General features: G+C 41.3%; 1 protein-coding gene across 4 annotated transcripts; it reads right to left on the bottom strand.

Annotated features, from left to right (window-relative positions):
• Positions 1–3,512: 3,512 nt before the first annotated feature.
• Positions 3,513–15,562, bottom strand: tsku (tsukushi small leucine rich proteoglycan homolog (Xenopus laevis)). Of its 4 annotated transcripts, none has more exons than XM_019345222.2 (3): positions 15,264–15,562; positions 8,648–8,959; positions 3,513–6,622 (listed from the first exon to the last, which is right to left on the bottom strand). In XM_019345222.2, the coding sequence occupies exons 1-3, from the start codon at positions 15,318–15,320 to the stop codon at positions 5,882–5,884; spliced, it is 1,110 nt and encodes a 369-aa protein (XP_019200767.1). In that variant the 5' UTR covers positions 15,321–15,562; the 3' UTR covers positions 3,513–5,881. The 4 variants fall into 4 exon arrangements, with proteins under 4 accessions (XP_019200767.1, XP_005474676.1, XP_005474678.1 ...); XM_005474619.4 differs by having other exon boundaries at positions 15,306–15,560; XM_005474621.4 differs by lacking the exon at positions 15,264–15,562 and adding an exon at positions 14,455–14,785.
• Between the last annotated feature and the right edge of the window lie 222 nt (positions 15,563–15,784).

Genomic DNA, 15,784 nt, shown 5'->3' on the forward strand with positions numbered 1-15,784 from the left:
CATTTACCAGTTAAGTATAATCATGTGTTTTTTTAAACTACTTTTATTTCAGACAGGAATAATCTAAAATGCTCGGTAAGTATTCCAATCATGGTTTTTAATGATTTGTATACTGAAAGCGAAAGAAAAAGTGCAGCTGTGGCTCTGGACGTAGAGTGGGGCTCGGTCGGAAGGTTGACGCTTCAATCCCTGACTGTGTTTCAAGGCAAGAGGCTGAACCCCAAGTCATCCATCGACATGTGACCCCACAGCAATTACAGTTTCTGCACCAATAGTCCAGTGGCTGTAAATTTATAGGAGGAACCATCATCATGAATAATCATCAGCGGTGCATATAAATATGCGGCTGGGGTCACAAATGAGCTCATTCGGTCACTTGAAAATCAGCCCTGCTGACATGTGGACGAGTCCCACTGAGTCTGATGAGTGTGAAAATAAAGAAGGTATTTTTAACAGCGTGAGCGGCACTCACGTGGACATTCACTGCGACTTTTCCGTCATCTGTTCAGCACAAGCAAAAATACATTAGAGCATCTGAAGATCTGAAGACAGCAGCAAATCACAGCTGCCTCTTTGCTTCACGGAGGAGTGATTAAGAGGAAACTTTAGCTCATGCGTAAAGAGCTTCTAATCAACATGTAGGCTGCAGACTGCTGTTTGAAGCATCACCCCTTTTTACATGGCAATCCATGTTTAAACGTGATTTTTGTTGTGTCATTTGTGCACAATAATGCCGTGGAGCAGTACAAACTTCAACAGCTTTAGTGGCTCTCAGAACAAAAAAACAAGCAGCTCTTTGTGGCCTGTGACAAGTTGAGTGGATCTTTTGTTTGCCTGGAAAACAAAACCTCTGCAGTTCGCTGACACAGTACCTTGGTGCCTATTGTTACAGCAGCACAACAAGCCTGAGGGCATTTCAAAGCATCCAAATGTCACTGTTGTGACATGAAAACTTGAAAACTGAAAAAAAAAAAAAGAGAATAAAGAGTTAAAACCTCGCAGCGTTCAGAGCAATATGGGCTCATTGACGAAGCAAAAGTGGATTAGTTGCTTGGATGGCTTGATTCTCTGGAGGATTTCTCCGGGAAGGTCAAATTACATTTGTTTGATAGTTGTTCAAGCAAGAACAGAGTACTTAATAAAGACACCCTGGTTCTGCTTGCCTGAATTAATTATTCACAGTTCAAAGCTTCCCTCTGCTTTGAAGTAATTACATCTCACAGCCAGACCACTGCAGAGAAGCAAGTCATTTCCTTTTGAATTCTTCACTCACGTGTCCCGCGCCACTATGCCTAAAGTCAAATAAATATTAATTATCCATCTTAAAGCCATTGTTTTACCACTTATGGGCTTTACAATGCAGAATAAAGAGAAAAAAAGTGGTAGAAGTCGCTGTGTCGAATCTGAGAGGCAGAAATGTGAGATATATAACAGCTAAGGGGAGGGTTGTTTTTCTTGATGACGTGACTTCAGACTACAGATTAGATGAGATGAGATAAAACATGTTTAGATAGGTCTGTGGGGGTTTTTGTTTCCTTTTGTTTTTGTTTGTTTTTACCTTCATGGGAACTTAACTTTCTATGTACCCATAAATGTCACCAAGCTCCAGTTTAGTTTTTTCACCGTCAGACTGAAAGATCTTGGTTACCTTTAGATCTGTGAGAATCTTTTGCTTTGAGAGTGTCTTGATTTCTTTGTGGCATAGACTCAACGTGGTGCTGGAAACCTCTATTTTGGTCCATACTGACACGACAGCGTCACACAGTTGCTGCAGATTTCTGAGCTGCACATCCATGATGTGAATTTACCCTATGCCACATCCTAAAGGTGCTCTATTGGACTGAGATCTGGTGACATTTGACTTGTGATGTCACTGTCATGTTTGATATGATGTGAACTTTGTGACATGGCGTGTTTCCCAGTTGGAAGCAGCCATCAGACAATGGGTACACTGTGCTCATAAAGGGATGGACATGGTCGACATCGAAACTGTCTGGCTGTGGTTTTTACACATTGCTCAGTTGGTACCAAAGGGTCCAAAAACCACCATTAGCAGTCTGAACTGCTAATACAAGGCAGGCTTTCATGCTATTTACTCCAAATTCTGACTCTACCATCTGAAATTCGCAACAGAAATTGCAGACTCATCAGGCCGGGCAACATTTTTCTATTCCTTTACTGTCCAGTTTTGATAATGCCGTGTGAACTTAGTGAACTTCATGCGCTGAGTCCCTGTCATGTCACTGGCTGATTATTTGCATTAATAAGTAGCATATGTTCCACTGTGCATTTCCTTCTGAGACAAGGATGTAGTAGTCTGTGATGCATCTTACAGATGTCATGACAGCTCATTTCTGCTGCTTTTCAACACATCTGTGCATGCCCCTGAAGACACAGAGGAACATTGTTAGGAGTCCGATGGAATGTGTGAACGGACACATGGTCTCCATCCAGCATAACTTTCTGCTCAAGGTCTTATTCAGAGTTTCACTCTTAAACATGTTATTACACTTCACACAAACATCTCTGGACACTGGATTATATGCTTAAAATAAGTGTTATGATTATGGGACCAAAGGGAGATTTTTTGAAAGGGTTTAAGCTATTGTGCCACTACTGAATACAGCTGGGATTGCTTTTCTTTTTTCTTTTTTTGAATTGGTTCCTTAGGTATAAACACAACACTGCATCACACAAGACGGGGAAAAAAAGAGGAAAAAGAACATCTGTAAGTGTTTTGTGCTGTGGGATCAATCCACTGAGGGTCCCACTCACAAGTTACAACTGCATGACTTAAGCAAACTTACCCATAAACCCTCTGTATTCTCCAGCTCGTTTTTCAAGATGTAACACATGTGGTCGGCCTCTGATGCAATCTCTGAAAATCCGTTAATTAGTCACTTTTCTTCCCCCTTTTTTTGTTTTTTCTTGTAGTTTAAACAAAGTGTCACAGAACACAGCGCACAGTGTAAAGTTTTTCCATCTTGGATACCACTTGTTGCCAAACACACACACAGACACACAGGAAATCTGCAAGCTGCCGTGTCCGATACCCACTTCTCTTTCCCTCTTTTCTCCTTTCTCAGCTCGGCTCCTCCGCTGTCACCTCCTTGGCAGGTTACCAGCGCGCTGTGGCATATAAGCTTGCCAAACCTTTGTGCTTGTGCCCAATTTTTTTTTAAAAAAGCTATTCAAGAGCACAAGCATGCCCGTATGTGTCTGTGCATGCGTGTAAATAAAGTTTCTGAGTTGTGAAAGCGACACAAACCGCAGAGATCTAAGCTTTTCCTCATGTCCTGCAGAGACACACCCTTTGCTGTGAGTCAGGCACATATTGCACACACTTTCTATGAAAAACTGGATTTCTGAGCAAAATGTTAAATGCGGCGCAGACACTGACTTCAATCTTTCCCTGCATTCGGTTCGGTTTTGAATGTGTTTCATTTCCTCGGCCGGCACACAGAGTAATTGTTCCCATTCTTACGTCACAAAGAATAAAAGCAGTCAAAGGATGCAAGAATAGTCAAATTTTATATAAAGTTATGTACAGCATAGTTACATACATACAAATATAAAGTCTCTGCTAATCTTTCCTCCACTTAAACTGATAAGACTGGATTTGCTTTCAAATATTGCGCCTTTACAGATTGCAGACATTAATAAAACCCTAATGTGCAGTCTTGAGGCTGCACTGAATGCCACAGGAATGCCAAGGTAAGCACAGCGCTGCTCGATGTTGAAACATTAACACATACCGGCACTGTTTCATTACCAAGTATGTGATAACAAGTGATAATAATACTGGATACGAGCCAGTCTGCTATGAAACCCATCCTGCTCAGCTGGAGGACAACGTGACCGGGAGTAACAGCGACTCCAGGTCTGCACGGTCGAGGACGCTTAAGCCCCTTTTTATAGTGTGGCTGTGAAGAAGAGGAACAGTTCAGGCTCAATGGGCACAAAAAAAAACAACAAAAAACCAACAAGCAAACAAAAAAAAATCAAGTAATGAAATGGTCATTTTGTGAGTGTAACAAGGAAAAGAATTTTACCCTCAGCATGTGTAACAAGACTTGACTTTGTTTCCCACGCACATAAAGGAATCTGCTCCCTGGATTCTAGAGTTCAATGTTTTTTGGGGAGTTGTTTTTGTGTGAAATACTTGGTTTAACCAGCAGCCACTGTTGGTGTAGCTTAACATTAAGACTGAATAGAGGGTTATACGAAGGCAGCCTGGTTCTGTACAAAAAAAGTGAGAAAATCCAGCAAATGAATGGGTTGTATCTCTTGTAGGTGGACTGTGTTTCCATGGAATAAGCAAAGCAGGCAACGACATGTTAAATAAAGCTTACTTCAAGTACTGCAATGACGGTGCTTGTGATTCTTAATCACCGGCTGACAATTCAACAGGAATGTGTAATAATCTGTGGGATACTGAGATAATTTGTGAATCATCTAAGAATTTGTAACATCTGATGGCATCAATAGCGGTAAGAAGAGCAATTTTGTTTGGCATCAGTCTCATTTCGGTGGGAGTGCGTGGAACCAGTTTTCGGATCAGGCACCGGTGGCTCGTTGGTGGAAAGCTGGTTCTTCCAACAGAGCTAGGCTGCTTTCTCTGCTTCCAGTCTTTGAGCAAAGATAAACTTCATTCTACAAACATAAGAGTGGTATCAGTCTTCTAAAGAAAACCCTCCCCCATCCTTTTCTGTCAAGCGTCACATTCAATGTCACATGAAAAATCTTAGTGGTCACCGGTCAACAAAAGTCCCTCAGTGCTGTCGTTCTCAGCAACGCTTTGAAGGAATGATATTTTAAGTGCATTATTATAAAACAATACCGCAAATCTAATAAGTGCAATTAACTCATAATGTGGTCCACTTTGAAGTACACTCAAGGGATTTAATAACACACCGCTCTACTTTGGCCCAATTTGGGAAGAGTTTTTCTCTATTAAGGAAACTAGCTGTACAAATGCATGTGGGGTTTCTTTTATGATAATTCCCAACATTTCATTTTAGCTAAGAGTGTCACAAAGTACCCCAGATGACCACACCTCTATTAGACACACCCAACCCCTATAAAAAAAGCCATTATAGGTTTGGAAAAAAGTCCCATCTGGGGCAACCTGACCATGATCGTGCCATCAGAATGTCGGAGGTAGGGCGGACGGCCAGACAAGATGCCAATGAGCAATGAGCTCAACCACAGAAAACCTGTGGAGTTCCCCTACACAGATTCAGCAGCAACTCTGGGCTGCACTGACTGAAGAGTGGGCTGCCTTCCCACAGTGTTCCTGTCCATGAAGAGGTGTACTACTGCCACAATCAGTGCAGATGGCACATTCATTATGTACTGTCTTTTTTCATACCTGCAGTTATGTCACTTCAGCAAAGTATGGTGCTTATATTTCTTGGCTTTTTTGGTCCTTTTTTGTTCATCTGGTCATTAATAAGTTAGGACATCCATTAAAAGCTAATGAGAAGCAATATATGAGTGGACATTTGCATTCCACTCAAACTACACCAGTGAATTTACAAAAAAATGCAGTGGTGTGGTGTAAAATCCCTTGAGTGTACATGAATCCAGTACTTTAAGTAATGTAGAAACATTGCTTAAGTTGTGACTTCATGACAGGTTCTCTACCAGTTTAGACAACACTGCATGTTAAAGAAAATGTGCTACAAAAAAAGAGACTGCATTTTAAAAAGATACAGCATGTATGATATTTCATGAAGGCTACCTCAGATCTTTAAAAGATACTCAACAATATCACTGTGAATTAATGAGAGCAACACACACACACACACACAAATAAAAAATAAAGGCACAGCTCTGGTATCAAGGCTCCAAGGAGCGGTCCATTCCCTCAGGCATGGTCTCACAGCACAATGCCGTCTATGTTACAGGTCAGCACCTCGTTATGCTGGACCTGCCCCATCTGCCGGTGGAACTGTCCCTGTTTCTGGGTCCTCCAACAGTGGTTGTTTTGTCCCAGTGTGATACTCTTAATGCTGGGCAGATATGTCAGCATGTTAGTTGGCAACGATGCTACGCCAGAACCGGTCAAATTCAGCTCCTGCAGAGAGTCTAGCCCACTAAACATTGTGGGGCTCAGGCTCTTGAGCTTCGGGTTGTTTGAGAGATCCAGAACTTGCAGGCTCTGGAGACCTTTGAAGCTCCTTGGCTGGATTTGCTCGAGTTCGGGGAGGCCACTCAGGGATAAGTAAACCAGATCTTTCAGCTGAGCAAAGGCTCCCTCTGTGATTTGTCCGATGGGGTTTCCATCCAGATTGAGATACCTCAGCAGAAGTCCTGCCAGGCTCGGCACGCTTGACAGCTGGTTTGACGACAGAGTTAAGCTCTGGATGTGTAAAACTCGGCCGTGCAAAGCAGTAGAGACTGAAACGAGCTTGTTATGAGACAGATCCACACTGACACGTTCACCGTGAACCTTGGAAGCAAACACGTCCATGTCGAACTCCCGGAAGCTGTTGTGGCTGAGGTCAACTTCAACCAGGGGGAGCCCAGAGAAACAGCTCGGTGAGAGGCTCTCCAAGCTGTTGTGGCTCAGATCCAAAGACTCCAGATAACGCAGCTTGGACAGTGCGCTGGGGCTTATCTGGAAGTATGAAGGAAGGAAACAAGTTAACAAAGATTAAAAAGACAGAATAAACACTGAGCAGTGAGTGGCAAGTAAATATTTTCATTTATTTTGTGAGCCTGGTGGACCTTGCACCATAATGGGACCAGAAAGGTCAAATACTTGAGCTGTTATCACTGACGCTAGAAGAGGCGTTAGCTACATAGCTGCATGTCCACTGTGCTCCATTAGTGGTCCAGTGAACTGTGAAAAAGGTTTTTACTGGCTTCGTCTATCTCTCTCAACACTCCCCTCTGTGTATCAGACTCCATCAATTTTGTGTCCTTGTAAAAGCTTGATATATTACTGAATGATTTGTCCATTAGAGTATTTGAGTAGCCAGCTAACCCGACCCTTTACAAAGATAACACTCCAAATTAGCAGTAAACTGGCAGTAGGGAGCAAGTCTGAGCTGCGTATGTTTGAATCTAAGTGAGAATAAGCTGGTAGAATATACAAAATACTGCAGATTCAGCCCAAGTTATACATCTTTGTTCAAGAAGAAAGGCACAAAAAATAATATGCTAGAGAAAAGTGTAGTAATAGCACAAGTAAAAATTCATTAAGTGCTGAGCAGATTACATTAAAGGCAAGGAGTGTAGGATTTATGAGCACAAATGGAATCTACTATTCATACCTATGTTTGAAATAGTCTCGAACTGCTTGACGATGAGAACTTTTGTGTTTTTATTACACAAGAACGAGAAATGTATATTTAAAAAAGTAGCACGCCCATACAGAATAAACAAACACCCCTTCTGGAGATGTGTTTCTACAACTTGACGTAGAGATTTAGGTCCAGACTTTGACTAGGCCAAAACCTTTATTTTGGTTTTTTTAGCCATTCAGAGGCAGACTTGATGGTGTGTTTCAGATCATTGCGCTGCTGCATAATACAAGTGTGCTTGAACTGATGGCCAGATATTCTCCTTCAGGATTTTCTGGTAAAGAGGATTCATGCTTGCTGTAACTGATTATGGCAAGTCGTCCAGGTCCTGAAGCAGCAAAGCAGCCTCAGACCATAACACTACCAACACCATGTGTAACTGTTAATATGATGTACTTTTTATGAAATGATGAGTTAGGTTTGTGCAGATGTAACAAGACTTTCCAGAAAGTTCAGCTTCTCTTTCGTCAGTCCACAGAATATTTTTCCAAGTCCTGGGGATCATCAACATGTTTTTGTTAAATCTGAGACAAACCTTTGTGTCTTTGTTTTGGTCACCAGTGGCTTTCTCCTTGGAACTCTTCCATGGATGGTCTTTTGCCCAGACTCTTTCTTATTGTTGAATCATGAACTCTGACTCTTCGTAACCCCTTTCAGACTGATAGATGTCAGTAAATTTGTTTCTTTAGATGGTGATGATAATGTGCTGCTTTCTGAGATCTTTTATCCTACTTGCCTTTGTCAGACAGCTTCTATTTAAGAGGACTGGCAGTTATCAGGTCTGGGTGTAGCTAGTGAAATTAAAATCAGCTTTCAAAAAAATGTGGTTAATCTTAGATAAATCATTTTAACAGGGGACGAATGCTTTTTTCTCACAAAGCCAGGTAGGTCTGGATAGCTGTTTTTCCTTAAGAAACTATCATTTAAAAATTTCATTTTGTATTTACCCGGGTTATATTTTACTAATATTAAAATTTGTTTGATGATCTAAATTACTACACAGTTACTTTAATCCTCCCACTGGGAGCGCTGGTATGCTCAACAGTTTTAGGTCAAACTACTGTAACTCTTGAACCACTGGCGCAATAACAAAAATTCCAATGGCTCCTGAAAGCAGCAACTCTCTACTTTTCAGTTATATAAGGGTGATTACGGTAATTCCAGGCAAGATGCCACATCCACATCTGGGCAAATAACACAGAAAACAACATAGCAAATGCCGAATCTAAACAATCAAAAAAAACAGTAAAAAGAACCCAAATGCCTGATAAACTCCCAGTGAAAGTTTAGGCTTCAGTGGGTTAAGGATGTATATAGGAATTCTTTGAACTACCTACCTTTGTAATGTGGTTGCTGCTGAGGTCCAAACTGATGAGGGTGGTGTAGCCTGGACCAGCCAACATGGTGTCACTGAGTGGGCCCATTTCATTGGAGGACAGGTCCAAGTGAGCAGTGTCCAGCGGGATTGGTATGGGCATGGAGGCGCTGGGTCCCAGCCCTCGGCAGTCCACTTTGGTCAAGCTGAAGCTGTCGAAGAGACCAAAGCTTTCCACTTCGCAGTGGCAACCTGGATGGCAGTTCTTAACGGCGCTGGACTGGGCGGCCGCCAGCAGCGAGAGACCGAGCCACAGCAAGAGGGCCATTATTCTCTGGAGAGAGAACAAATTCACTATTTACATTAAAAGCCCTCTTAACAACACTCCTGTCTGCCAGGTTAAAAACTGTTTCTGGGCACAGTTGCCAACTGGGGAAACTGGACCGCTCACTCACCATCAAACCTTGTTTAAACATACTGAACACAGTATCTGGATTTAAGAAATTTGAGGAGCTGTGAATGCTTTTGTTAAGCTCTGAGAAAAAGACTTCACGCTTTTATTTGTGCAACTTGAGTAGCCCCAATTTCCCCCTTCTCTGTCTCTCTCCCTCTCTCTTTTGGCTTCCCAATGGGTGTGACCTAATTTCTTTGATCAATGAGTTCATTTGCACTTTCTTAGTCAACTAACTAGAATGCATACGCATAGTTATAAAACTGAGTGTATCGTAAATCTTTGATCCATTTTGAAATTAGGGAGAAAAAAAAAAAATAAGAGAGATGCACCCACATCCTCTGAGCCTCGGTGTATTAAGAAGACACAGTCAGAAACAATTTCTCATTCTGAAATGCTACTTCCATGTGACTGCACTGTAAAGCACAGCAAATAGGGAAAGAAACTTTATAAATGAAATGACTGAAATTTAAAAATTTCTCCACAATTTTAGAAAGCTTTAAAAAGAGAATAAATTGCAGCATAAATATATAATCATCCAATAAAAATACTGCAAAACTAAACCAAGACCAAACCAGAGAATAGCCAGTCATACCTATATTCAGCTCCCTGTGTGCTCCCTCTGCGTGTATCGGAGTGAATGAAAGCTTAACAGTGTCTAGTCACGCAGTTCAACTAAGGCAACAAGTATACACACACACACATGCACACACACACACACACACACACACACACACACACAAAGAAAATGGACAGAGGTTAAGAGTTGTGTAATAGTTAGAAGTGAAAAGTCATGGTGAAGTTGTTGCATGCATTACACAGAAGAGTATGTGTTAAAAGATAAAACCTGCAACTTTGCACCAGTATAGCTATCAGAGAAAATGACACCCTTGCCCTCCTGTTTTTAAATAAGTAAACTAGAATAACTGTCACACTGGTACAAATTTTAAAAATAACTCTTAGAAGTTCCACATTTTTATTGGACGTCACCAAGACCACAAAATACAGTATGAATGCATTTCATTTTAAGGCTTTCCAATAAATGCAAAATGCATTTTCAGTAACACCTAGAAGGAGTTGAAATTTATTCCCCTTGCATTACGTAAGAGCGTGAGGAGCGTAGTTACACATTACTTGCTATTTAACATATGCAGGCCGATTACAGCGGGCTCAAAGTCTGATCAGCCAGAGCCGCTCACCTCTGTGCAGTGTTTTGCTGTTTTGACCCCTGTACACACTGCTATTGGTTAATCTGTAAAAGAGATAGAAAGCTGTGACTGTGCGTTCCAAGTGCGGACCGTGCACGTCCCCGGAGGTGCACGTTTTGACCAGACATGAAGGGGCATGTTGGAACGCTGAGTTCTTTACAAGCAGCACAGTTCACAGTTCACCCATGCAACTTTTTTTTTTTTTTTGTAAACTAAAAGGCTCATTCACCCAATCATACACACCCACATAGATGCACCAGGAGCAACTTGGGGATTCAGTATTTTGCCCAAAGTTCAACATGCAGACTCGAGTAGCCACGGATTTGATCATCCAACAATTTTCATCATTGTTTTTATCAATGACCTTTTGTTTCCCCCAGATGAACACAAGAAACCCAATAAATAAAAACGAATGCACAAGGACAAAAAATGTGATGAATTGTACTACACTTTTGTCATCACATAAAAACTAGATGAAAATATTTTGGAGATACAAAATCCAATCAGAACATTCTTCTTTTTTTTTGTAAATGGGAAATGGTACAGCTGGCTCTGCTCATGGGTGGGCAGAAGAGAAGAGTATACATAAGGACACAATTCACAGTTAATATCAAGGAAAATGGGAAGACTGGGACTAAAACCGAATCAAAATTCATTAAAGCTGCTTAGCAGACCATAGAGAGCTAGTTTCTATTAGTTTCAGACTTGGTATTAGTTTTTATTATTTATGATTGTATAAAGGACATATGTCAGAGGCAAGATTTCAGCACAGGTATTACAAAAAAATGAAAGCAGTTGACTCTCAGTCTTGTAGACATCTAGAGTCTCAAAAAGCAAGTCCATGAATGTCCCATAAGACAAGTTTTGATCAAATTTAAGGATATTTCTTCCAATTTTTTGTAGTTCACAGTTTTTTGTTTTTGTTTTTTTTCAAAAGGTCTTTTATATTTATTTTAGTTACCTAAAATGTTTTTCACATCCAGTTTTAGTTAACTAGAATGACCTTGGTCTGTTGTCTGTGTCCAAAGTATGTGATACAACCGGTCTGTGGGCTACTCGTGGTTGTGCTGTTGCTGGTTCACCAGCCAGGCGTGGAGAACAGTGAGGTTATAACACATAAAGTCCTCAAGTGAAACTGAGTGTTAGAAGCAATGAAAGCCGTCCACTGCTGCCACTGTCTGTGCTTTCCACACTGTATTTTTGATTTTCGAAGTTTTTTTCCAATAAGCTCAATTACACAGGTTTTTTAAGAGTTTACAGGAGCACACTGAACACCTCTAGATGTCGGCTCTCTGTAGGCGAATAGCTAATCAAACGGACACAGAACTTTTACTTGACCCCAACCTGGAACTACAGAGAGGTATGCTATAGGCAGACTATATGTGGGGGGGAACTGCCAGTAAAGCCAAGTGCTCTTCAGCAGTTTGTCACTTCTGTGTGGTTATCCAGCCACTTTCATCAACCGTTCTTCCCTTCCTCCACTGTTCCCTCCCTCTGCATTAGTGCTGAACTTTCTGCGCCAGGTGTGCTTCCCAACTTCTTGCCAATAAATCTCAGCTAACAGCAAACTGCTGCAGGCAGCGCCTTCAGATCAGACACATTCTAACTGCTGCAATTACCCAACAGCAGCACGGGCTACAAAAGCCCCCCTAAGGGGGCAATTGGCAAAGGACTGTGAAATCAGCCTCTGACATGTTCTCGCTTTCAGAGGTCTTCTCACACCTCTTCATGCCGTGAAAGCTGCACATTAACCTCTGCTGGCCCCTGAGGATTTATCAGCCATTAGTTATATATGAACGCATGTACAGTGATTATTTTTATGGGATCAATCTTATCTCTGCAAGCTGCATGCAGAGTTTTGCAAAATATTATCACAGTCTTGCTCAATTTGCTGTAGTGTGATCAGACTTATCAGATAAATGTGTCAAAAGTCAATCTAAAAGCATTGCTGTTATTTGCCTGAAAGCAAAATCCTTGTGTAAGTTCTTCTACTGTGTCCTCTTTATCTAAATGTATCATATTTGTAGATTAAAAATATACTGCAGGCACATTTTAAAGCGTTACTTATCTAACTATCTCTCTATTTAGCCCTCTCATTTAAAATTTATTCATTTCCATCTGAGCCAGATCTCTTCGAGCCCCCAATGTGTTTAGCATCCTCCAATGCTCTGATGTATTCGTTATGTCACTGAGACTGCTCTGCCCCAACTTAATCTTCAACTTGAAGACTAAAAAGTGTGTAATTAGAAGATGGATGCTGCACTAATCCTTTTAAGCCAAATTAATGCATGACAATGAGGTGGAGACGAGAAGTTTGAATTAAACCAGCACTGCTTAAGTGTTTTAAAACAATTAGGTGCCAATGAAACGCCAGCAGTTCTGGTGAATAAATAAAATCTGAGGCAAAGAAACTAATCACATTCATCCCAATGCACTCTAAAAAGCTAGCAGGACAGTACTTCAGAATAAAAATATTTATCTAGATGACTTGAATAAAAGTAACACTCTTTACGCAGGTATTTGTAATATGTGATCATTTTATAGTGATATATTAGTAGAAATTACCAAAAGGTTTACAAGGCTGCTAGAATAATCATCAGCAGGTACAGCATTAAAATGCTGCTTACATAGCCATGAAGCAGTAATAGTAATCTAGTACTGCAGCCAAAACTAGCTGTCTGAGACATCAGTCAGTTAGTATCAGCCCATTCAATCCAGGAAAGATTAACTCTGGGTAGTTTAGAAGTAGTGTCATTCTGCAGTTTTCATAGGTTTACATCACTTGACTCATGACTGAGCAGGTGTTAAACACTAAAATAGTCCTTATCCTGCCAGCTCCTTACAAGGTCGGTTTGATATTTGATAACACAAATATATAAAAGAAAGAAAAAAAAAAAAAACACCAGATAACTCCCCCTCTGCATGTACTCCCCAGGTGGCATCCTGTCCTAGACCATCCTGAGTATTTGGAAAAGGTACTTTAAGCTGCTTCCCCCTTTTCCCCCAACAGGTCTCCACATCACGTGGTCTTTTTGTATTGCTTTTACTGCGTTTAGTTGTCAGTGTGATTAGAAAAGTGCTACAAAAAGCTGAATTCACTGCATCACATTACCTCTATTTACTTGTGCCTGATAAGATGTAAAACCTCTATACAGCCAGAAGCTGGCAATAATGAATAAAGAAAAATGAATAAAGAAAAAAATGAATAAAAAAAAAAAAACTACATTACTAATATTACCTACCAGACACTTTATCGATACAACCACAGACAATATGAACGATATACTCTGGGTCCAGGTCTGAAAGGTCAAGTGAAAGTACCTTAAAAATTAAGCAAAAGTGAAGGTTGGTTTTCTTCAATAGCTACCAGGGGTCGACAAAACAGACTTCCACTTTTACACAAGTCTAGAGTCTGGAAAAAGAACCTTAAACCCTGACCTCTGTAAACAATTTACTGACAATTTTCTGGTTTCATGCACTCGTTTCCTCTCACAGCATCAGAGAGATGGGTTATCCAGGATATGATCCCTAGCCAAAAATCGACTGGTTTCAAATTCAGATTCAGCCCTTACTCATCACAAAATAACAAATAGAACAACAACGTCAGTATGGAATTTCACAAACCTACGGGCTACACCTTTGATACCGCCTTGTTTCTGCTATACAAATAGGACAACCATGCAGGAGGACATGCAGAGGATTGGTGTGCCAGAAGAGGATGCTAAAGACAGGGTGAGATGTAGGCAGATGAGCCGCAACCAAAAGAAGAATATGAAAACACAAAGAGGAAAAACAGGCAAAGCCAAACAAAATTACAGCAAATAAATTCTGAGAAAAAAAATTACTAATACGAAAAAAGAGGCAATCTAGCGCAAACTTTACTGCCGGGTAAAGCTAGCATAAAAACCCAAAACTCTGCTACAACTGTGCACTGTTGCAACAGTACTGTTGCTTGAATTGCCCATCCTGAGCAAGAATGGCCAAATTCCTCGAACACTGTCCAGATTTAATCTTGTTTTGGCCTGAAGCTGAAATCAGTGAAATAGGCCAATATTTCCCCAACACTAACCCAATCACTTCCACCTTTCTAATGCAACTTCAATATACTGTTTGACCATTTTTTTGTTTATATATAGAAAAAAAAAATAAATAAAAATAAAGAATACTCACCGATTTAACAATGACAGTATTGTTAGAGGGGACATAAGAATCAATATCGGCTCCAACAAAATATCGGCCAAGCTCAAAGGAGGGGATCTGGACTGCATCAGTAATTGTGAAGAAAATGTGAGCTTTTATTTGCTTCTATTTTCATCTATATATCCTCCTCTCTCGCTCATTTATGGTTTTCAGTGTCAGTGTCAGAGTTTCCCTTCCTCTTTTTAATCGTAAAAAAGCAGACCAAACGCTCGCAAAAAGTGCCGCAGCTCAGTCAGCATTGCCACAACTTAAACCGTCGTGCCATGCCCTGCGAGAGGGGAGGCGGGTACCCACGCACTGCACGGACACCTCTGTCTGCAGATCAAATTTCCTGCAGCTGTACGTGGCAGAGCTGGGGGTGGGGTGGGTTGGAGGGTCTTTTGCTTAAATACACAAAAATAACTTAAAAAAAAAAAACCCTCACATGCTCATTTCCAAGAACAGTTTACAGACTTTTATTGCCAACCCCGCCCCTCTCAGCTGTCACTGCAGCTCTGCGTGTCACCTCAGCGCGCATCGTTCACAGCAGACAACCAGCATAAAGTTTATTTCTCCCTCTGTGTCCAGACAGCATGAGCTAACGACACGCAAGAGCCCAGTCGGTCAGTCGGGACACCAGGGGCGGTTTCATAAACAGAGGCAAACGTGAAATCTGAGCTGGCCAGATGTCTCACCCTCCTCTGCTCAAGGCTCTCTGTCCGACTGTATTTAATAGCTTGGAAGACAAAAAATAAGCAGACGAAGGAGAGAGATGGGAAAAAGAAGAGGGGAAAACGCACCTTTGTTACTTTTCTCATTAGTCTGTGTTTCCAGGAACTTACTTTGGTGCCTTCCATCCAGGCAGTCCGCTTTTCGGCTGCTTTTTTTTTCACTTCACCGCTCCCATTTTCCAGCCCCCCGCCGCGTTCTCGTGTCCCGCTGGCTCGTCTGTCTGCTAGTCTTCATGAGCTCTGCAAAAACCCCTCTGACTGTGTGCTCTGCTCCGCCGCAATAAACTATCAGGACCTGGAAACACCGGGACACACTCGTCTGTTCCCATCCCATAAAGTCCTCCTCCGTTCCGCTTTAGCGCCCTAAAAAAAAAGCTAGCCAGAAAAACAGCACTCTTCCTGTTTGTTACCTCCAAAACAAAGTGTTTCAAATAGAGCTTACGGAAGAATTTATTCAATTTTATCGAATATATCAGAAGCACAGGTTTTCAGGGTGGCTTTGAAGTTTTATTCGCATTTTTTTAATAGAGGATAGTCACCCAGGTTGTCTCGGCTACGTTTCCTGTACGGGTTAAGATGTGCCCTTAGCT

This window comes from Oreochromis niloticus, linkage group LG14 (genome assembly GCF_001858045.2).
Source record: "Oreochromis niloticus isolate F11D_XX linkage group LG14, O_niloticus_UMD_NMBU, whole genome shotgun sequence".
Lineage (NCBI taxonomy): Eukaryota > Metazoa > Chordata > Actinopteri > Cichliformes > Cichlidae > Oreochromis > Oreochromis niloticus.

Coding starts and splice junctions, on each gene's coding strand:
- tsku (XM_019345222.2), bottom strand. CDS start 15,320: ATGGAAGGCACCAAAGTAAGTTCCTGGAAACACAGACTAATGAGAAAA. Junction 8,960..15,263: donor TAATGAGAAAAGTAACAAAG/GTGCGTTTTCCC, acceptor TTCTCTCTCCAG/AGAATAATGGCCCTCTTGCT. Junction 6,623..8,647: donor GCAGCAACCACATTACAAAG/GTAGGTAGTTCA, acceptor TCATACTTCCAG/ATAAGCCCCAGCGCACTGTC.